At 47.2% G+C, this 7,797-nt stretch overlaps 1 protein-coding gene across 2 annotated transcripts in view; it reads left to right on the top strand.

The window, feature by feature from the left end:
* The first annotated feature begins 2,957 nt into the window (after positions 1 to 2,957).
* The window catches only part of ANKFY1 (ankyrin repeat and FYVE domain containing 1), a 35,331-nt gene continuing 30,491 nt past the window's right edge, over positions 2,958 to 7,797 (top strand). Inside the window, exon 1 of one of the 2 annotated variants that reach the window (XM_054208230.1) lies at positions 2,958 to 3,109. In XM_054208230.1, the coding sequence (XP_054064205.1) occupies positions 3,100 to 3,109 (10 nt within the window). In that variant the 5' untranslated portion in view covers positions 2,958 to 3,099. The remainder of the gene's footprint in view (positions 3,110 to 7,797) is intronic. The other variant, XM_054208229.1, reaches the window with a different exon arrangement.

Genomic DNA, 7,797 nt, shown 5'->3' with positions numbered 1-7,797 from the left:
CTTAAGTAGAAGCTGGCTTACAAGTAAATGTATTGCTTTCTCCCACAGGTGTTTTAGATAAACAGATGTGTTTAACTTCCACACTTGCATATTAACTAATTATTTTGAGAAGTCAGTAGTTAAATATGATTTTAATTAGACAGCCTGCTCATGTAGGCAGGCAGATGTGTGCAGTACTTCAGAGCTCTTAGCGCCCGGACACAATAGCTGATTTTAGTTCCTGTTTGAGTGCTTGTCTAAAATTGCTTGAAAGGAGGTTTCTTGCACACCAGCTGGCTACCCTTTTTCACTTATCTAAGAGCTGGGACTGTGCAGAATCTCGGTGACCTGGCGCCATTCTTTCCATAAACAAAACATTGGGAAGAAGCTACTCTTCTTAAACCTAGCAGTGGACTCCTTCCCCCATGGGCTGCCCTTCCTTTTCCCTTTCCACAGTGTCTAAAGAGCTGGCAGCAATTCAAGATAATTGGTACTCACTGTTTTCAGCAAGTTAAACAGTGTTCTCCATTTTGTCTTCTTAAGTAACACAAACAATTCACAACTGACTCATCTGTAAACTTCAGCTTTATTTTTTTTTTAAGCTTACAGGTTTATTTTTCTCATTTGTTCCCTGAAGACTTGCTTGTTTGCTCTTTAAGGGGTAGGCCAGGAACTGTTAGTCTTGCATCAGTGGTATAGAAGAGCTGTTAATTACACAGCAGTGTTGGTTCTTCTTTCTGTAAATTATTCAAATATAAACCCACTTCTGTTTGGCTTACCCAGATGGTTTGTGACTCCACGTGACCCAGATACTCCAAAGGAAGGAGTGCTGCTGTACTGCTAAGACATACAAGCTGCAGGTATGGCTAATGCCTGATGACTTAACGAAGGAGGCAGCTGAGGGTTTGGTGCCAAACGTCCAGGTTGTAGAAAGCCTCTGGCAGGTGCAGAAATGGCCTATTTAACTGTTCTGTGATCCCAGTTGGCTTTTTGTTTATTCTTGCCCCCCACGTGAAAGGGATCTGGCTAGGAGGGTTCTGATACAACCAGAACTTTCTGCTTGGTCTCGCGACAGGAACACTGTTGAAGAGATGCAGTACATACAAGTAGTACTACAATACTTGTTGAACAATCGAGTAAACCAGCATTCTTACTCAGTTTCACTTGTACCAGGATCTGTATCTAGTTTGGCTTATGTAGGTTGTCAGTTAATTACACTTTTTCTAGTTCTCTGGAGGCTTGTAATTATGGCTGAGTATTTGTGCTGTTGTTCAACACATCGTAGCCTGCTTTACAGATAACACTGCATCACGGGGAGGAAAGGCAAAAGAAAAGTGTAGAATTTTAATAAATATTAAAGTAGCATGGCCGTCCTCATTCCTTTTTTATATTTCTCCGTGCTGCCTGCCCCTTATGCATCAGAGAAGATCTCTGTAAAAAATCGGAAGGGCTGTTCAGCTAAAATTCCAAAATTCTTTCCTGTTGTGATGCCTAGAAAATGCTTACTGAAACTAGACCATCAATAAATGGAGAACATTAATGATGAAGTGATTACAAGTGTATTTTGGGGGTTTGGTAGGCCGATGGGGGGTGGACTTTTTATTGCGCCTGTACCATCTGGTGCCCTGCTCTTGGTACGGTGCCATCACAGTGCAAACAGAGGAGCACCACAAGACTCAGAAATTCGGTGTGTCTTCAGAAGCACGTACGAGTGATTTCAAACCACACCAGAAGGTGCTCGGGTTTTAAAGAGAGGCTGTAATAAGATGCCTTCCTGCACAGGCAAATCCTCTACAAAAGATGAGATTGGTGATTGCCCACATGCAAAACATTGCAGTAGTTTGAAATCTGATCTCTGTTGTTGCTCAGAAATTCAACAAAGACTAAATCTGATCAGGCAGTAATCACTGTTACCTTGCAGTTACTCAAGATGATCAGTAGCACCCATAACGCGGTGGCGGAAGTTAGCTATGTAGCAAAGACGGACACACTTGTCATTAAGCTGTGAAAAATGAGACGGGCCATGTTTCGTGATCTGCCTAGAAACCACAGCCTGTGGCTCTCCTAGGTCTAGGCCTGCTTCTGGTTTTGCCATTTTAACCAACGGGCACAGAAAACAGGCCTGAGGCAGAGTTACTTTTCAAAGATCACTGACATGAAGGTGAAGTCTGGAGAAAATTCTGTAAAACAATGCTGTACGTAATGTGTTCAAGCATTTATTTGAAATGTGCACTTCAAAGCAAACAAAAAAAATGCTGTTGAATCAGCATAGAATATTTTGGTGTTTCTGTTGTATCTAGGCAGGACAGATCACTAGCAATGAGGACAGTCGAGGCTCAGCTCTGTTGCACACATGACTTCAGAACACGATCTCGTTACTGTTCCTTGGCCGCTGCCTGTCTCGACTCTCAACCACCCGCTTTGCCCACTGGGTGCCGATCCAGTTGCCGGGACTGTTGACTCTGAAACAAAAGCAAGTCGTGCGGGAGCTGAAGTAGCGACGACAGGAGTAATGGCTGCGTGCTTAGAGACCCCATCAGATTGAAACCCCGTGTTGCCACTCCCATTCGCTGCCCTGGAGCCGGGTGGGCAGGAGAAGGCACACATTGCTTGTGGGGTGTGCTGAAGCCAGTGCACGACGGCCCCGTGGTTTCCCCTGCTGCCGGCCTTTCTTCTCCGGCATCTCCCGGCCCTCTAGCTCTTCCTGTCGCCCTCCTGCCAAGGCGGCCATGGTGCTGCTCGACAGCCCACACAAGGCACCACCCGGTCAGGACGCCCCAGCTGAGGGGGCACGGACACCTCAGGGCGATTCACCCCAGCCGCCGGTTGCGTCCTGCCGCCCGGGGGCCAGACGCCTCAGGCGCAGAGCCGCTGAGCCTCCGGAGGGGACGGGCAGCACCGGCGGGGCGGGCCCGGGGGCCGTTCCCCGGCTGTGGCGGGGAGGTGCCGCCGGTATAAAATGGGGCGGAGCGGCCCGGCCCGGCCCAGCGTGTCTGGGGCTCTCGCCGAGGGCAGGCGCGGCCGGGGGGGGGACGTGCCGCGCTGATCTCGCGAGAGCGCCCAGGCTCGGGCGGCGGGGCGGGCGGCGGCTCTCGCGAGAGCCGCGGCGCCGGACCCAACATGGCGGAAGGTAAGGGGGGGAGCCCGAGCGAGGGGCCGGGCGGGGCCGCGGCCGCTCGGGGAGCGCCGCCGAGCGGGGTGGCTTCTCCGCTGGCAGGGGGCCGGGGGCAGCCCCCGTGTGAGGCTCCTGCTGCTCCCTTCTGTGGGACCGGGGTCGGCCCTGCCCGCGACGGGTGGGGCAGGCCGCCCCCGAGGTGAACGTGAAATGGCGGGGGGGGTCTCTGCCCTGCCCTGGCCGCGGGCTGCCGCCGCCGGGGGTGGAGCGGGCCTGGCACGGCCGCCTTGGCCCCTCAGGAGGGAGGTTTTTGGCGTAGCTGTGGCTGCGGGTGGTGCGGAGCCCGGCGGGACGTCCCGCCGCCCCGTGCCCGCACCGGGCCGGCCGGGCGGAGCGGCGGCGGGAGAGGGGTGGCGGCTGTCCCGGGGGAGCAGCGCCCGGCCGGGGCCGCCCCGGGCGCGGGGGGCGGCGGCTTTGCTTGGGGTCAGGCAGAGGGGCTGCGCCGCAGGTCACTTGCTGCTGGGAGTCCTCTTGTCGAATTTGGGCTTTGATGAGATCTGCAGAACTCCTCGACGGCTTTTGCTTGGGTATTTTGTAATTGATAGCTTGGAGGCTATCAATTACACCACTTCCAAATTAATTTAACTGAGGTAATGAGATTTGAAAAAAATACTTGGATCTTTACAGTCCTGCTTCTTTCTGCAAGACAGAAGCTTCCTCTTTTCCTCACTGGAGGAAACTGAGTCGGCAAACTGAGCTGAAATGCCCCAAGTTACAAAGGAAATTAAGGCTCTAACTTCCAGTCTTAAAAGCACAGCCTTCAGCTCTTGAAGTGCAACTCTCAGACAGTGGTAGAATTTTAAAATCACTTGTGGAATATTAACTAACAGGGACGTAGCAGATGCTGATCTCCTGGCATGCATCGGCCAAGGGGATGCTGCAGTTAAGCTGGTGAAATAAATCTTTAGAGCAACTCCTGACTTTGTGTGCTGAAATACCACTGTTTCGTGTTTATCTGACCAGCTTCTTAGGCTTGTTTTAAGCCTTGGTGGCCCAGTTATGGTGGACATTAGATGTCTTCAGGTGGTGAAACTTTCCCTGCTGAGGCTGTGGTTCAGGGTCCTGCTCTGCAGAATGAACCTGCAATTGATGCAAGTCCCGTTTCAGACATCTGTACTTCCCAAAGATTCTTCCCTAACTCAAGTAATTCTCTGATCTTTTGGCTACTGAAAGCACGTGACCAATGAATGATCCTGCATGAACAGGAGCAATAAGCTGGAGTTGCAGCTTTCCCTACTCAATTCCTGTAATATCTGGGCAGAGGGGCTCATTTTGTCCGTTAAAACAAAGTACCTATCTGCAGCAACACTTTTGTACTTAAGAACTGATGGTATTGGAGAGTCAGATGAAAAGTGAAGGCTTATTAAGGAAGGTTATCTGCTCAGAAGCTGAGTGCTTTTTCTTATGGAAATGTTGCTTCTGTGTGCAGAAGTCCTGAATTAGATTTATTGCAATTACGAGCTACTGATTGATTGAACAGTTTATAAAGACAAGAGCTGAGCTTCCTCTTGTAACTCCTGAAAGAGTTCTGTTCCACCAGTACTAGAGGATACTAGGTTACATGCAGGCACAGGTAAAAATTGTTGGATTAACGATTGAGTCTAGAGCAGCGGGAAGTATGCTGTAGTACTTTGGGATGGTTGTCGGGGTAAAGATCATAAGTGTGCAAAAATGAGGAAGAACAGGAAAGCAGTAACTTCTACAGCCTTGGGGAGATGGGAGTCAGTGTGGAACAGTAGGGGAAGGACCTGACTTGAAGGGGATGAGGAAGTAATATGTTTTTCTGAAATACTTCACTTGGATCCACTTCATAACTAAACAAATGCTTATCCATATTGTTTCTGTCACTGCTTTTGGTGGGTGGGATGGGCAGTGTAATGAGTTCCACTAGACCCTCCCTCTAGTTTGTGGTACACGCTATCTGTCACCCCACTGCCTGTTGCCTCCCTACTTATCTCATTGAATTCAGCTGTCTACTTGCTCTTGAGTGCCTTCTCCTTTAAGAAAATGTCTGTAGCCTTTTCTGAAGTCTGTTTTAAAGTCTTTGATATGGAGCATAAACTTCTGCCAGTTCATGAGATGCTAGTTTAGTTGCCAGAAAGATGTTAACAAACACTGCTTTTATTTTCTTGTCCAGCCATCTGTTAACTCCACACCTGGACTATGGGCTCAGAAAGGGAGTTACTTTGTGTGTGCTTCTCTGCTGAACCCAGGCATCCTCTTCACTGATGCCTGTGGATTGGTGTTTAGCCGGAGACTTACTGGTATCTTCCAGTAAGGCTGTCCTTTCAGTGTCTTCATGCAAGGATCTTCATTAGATGTGTGTGTGCATGCAGCAATTGTACGTTATACTTGGGAGACAGTCACGTGAATGGTCATGTATAATGTAGACTGGCAATAATATGTGCTCTGTCAAAATGATTGCCAGCTTGGAGATAAAACGGTCATTTTACATTGATTTTTAAAAAGTGGCTCTTTTTCACCCTTCCAAAATTGAGGACTGGAAATATTAAACTTGGGGCTGTGGTGCTGCTTGTTTAAATGGAGGTGGTGCTTCTACCTGAGATTGAGCAAGTTCCACTTTTAAAGCAACTCTTACTTTAAGTAACTCTCTTATTAACTCTTTTAAAGGGAAAACTTGAGGCTTTCTCTTTTGCAGTGAATGTTGATTAACTGGACATTGAGGAATGTCTTGAATGTGCACTTGAAATGTGCTGTAAGATCCAATACCAACTGCAAGTGTGCAGTAGTATTTCTTACATAGCTACAGGGCGTGCACGTTGTCATGTAGAATAAGAGCTGCTCTTATTTATTGGTTCTGTTTGACCTCAAACCAGGGCAACAGCTCTTATAATTTTTACAGCAAGCATTTACCAGTCCCTCTCGCTGAGGTTGCAGGAGGTGCACGCTGTCAATCTGAAAACAAGATTTTTTTCAAGGCCTCAGCTCTTTGAGGTACTTCCACTGCCAGCAGTGACTGTCTTGGATTGCCCTGGAAGCAGCAATAGCAAGCTGGATTGTCGGTTATGCATAAAGCTTAAGCTCTCACTGTTTGAGGGTTTAAGGCAGTTCTGCATTGTGTCCTATTGACTTCAGAGTAGTTTGGAGTCAGGGTGTTACCTTCTGGTACTGATTCTTTATTCACACCTCCACAGTCTCGTTGCTTGGCTGGAAGATGCAATAGTTCTTCAAGATGATATATGCTGTGAGGTTCAGCAGGCAATGTCTTGTTCCTAGCATTTGAGTGGCACCTAAAAAACTCACTGTATGGACAGTGGCGGTGTTCATACACTGCTTTTTGGTGTGGTTCTTGAGTGTCTTTCAGTGATTGCTCTTGGCTTCTATCAGACTTTTGCTCTCCTTACTATAACAGTAGGACTTGCTTTGTGCCACCCTTGACATGTTCCTTATGAATCAGTCAGGAAGAAGCAGTTGCTAAAAAAACATGTCCTTCTAGTTCTGGGAACACTGAAACTGCATTATCCTTAAATAGAAAGAATAGAGCAGAATTTCAAACCCTCTTTGATGGTTGGTGTGGTTTTGGTAGCACAATTCTGAAATCATAGTATGTTTCATTAGAATAAGGGAAGTATCCCAAAAGAGATATCTATTAACTTTTAAAGGATGAAGCTAAATAAAAGACTGTTGAAGGGAGTACACTGCCAAACCTACTTAAGTAGTATTAACTGAAGAGTAAAATAGGGTAAATTACTGTCTGCTTATCCATTACAGTAGTTCTTAAGTTAAAAGACTTATGAGGGAGCATTTGCTGCAGCAGTCAGTAGAGGACAGACTAAATGAGGCATTCTCTCTGCAGCCGAGCTAGAGAAAGATGCTCGCCCTGGGGACCTGTGTTGGAGCAAGGCCAAGGTCAGCTCTGCTGTTGAACTCTTCTACAGAAGCACAAAGAAAACACTGGTCAAGAGAGCTCAGTTTCTCATTGTTTGTAGTAGTGGCTTCCATTCAGTAAATATTTGAGAAAAATTGTTGAACATCGAATTCCTGGCTGATAAGGAGTAATCTTGTAGGAACTTTCCCACTTAAAATCATTGGTTAGCTTCCAAATTTCTCCTCCCTGCCCCCTCTCATTTTAGGACTGGTTTTGGATTTGTACCTTATTTGGAAAATCATCTTGATGATGCAGGGAAATAATCAATTAAGCACAATGATAGCTACATGCAGTTTGTGCAACTAATCCGTGAACAAGTATTCGTTAAGTTGGACTGTTTTTAAGCACGTGTACAGATGTTTCCTTCCAGCAGTGAAGTAGAGGCTTTTCGTATAGGTGGCCTGGGTTGAGTTCACTGTACTAATTTATCATGACATGTTGTGGAGTGACCATTTAAGTGTGGTGGAAAAGCAGGTTCTGCAATGGGATGGAAATACTTGATCAGGGATCAGATTCCCAGGTGCTGTTGCTGTGCTGCTCCTGAATTCCAATAGCCACCATGGACCTGACCCTGTGTAATGATGCTGTGTCGCTGCAGTGCCTCCGATGGAGGAACGTGTCTGTGTGCCAGTACTAACTAGAATTTTATATATTTTTTGACTGGCCTTTAAAACGTAGATTCTGGGGAGAATCTGTTTTCCACTCTGGACATTTCTTAAGGAGTTTCTTAGATGACAGTGTGCAGAGTTCTGAA

Source organism: Rissa tridactyla, chromosome 7 (assembly GCF_028500815.1).
Source record: "Rissa tridactyla isolate bRisTri1 chromosome 7, bRisTri1.patW.cur.20221130, whole genome shotgun sequence".
Classification (NCBI taxonomy): domain Eukaryota; kingdom Metazoa; phylum Chordata; class Aves; order Charadriiformes; family Laridae; genus Rissa; species Rissa tridactyla.
The sequence above is the reverse complement of the archived record's forward strand: the minus strand, read 5'-3'. Positions and strand labels throughout refer to the sequence as shown.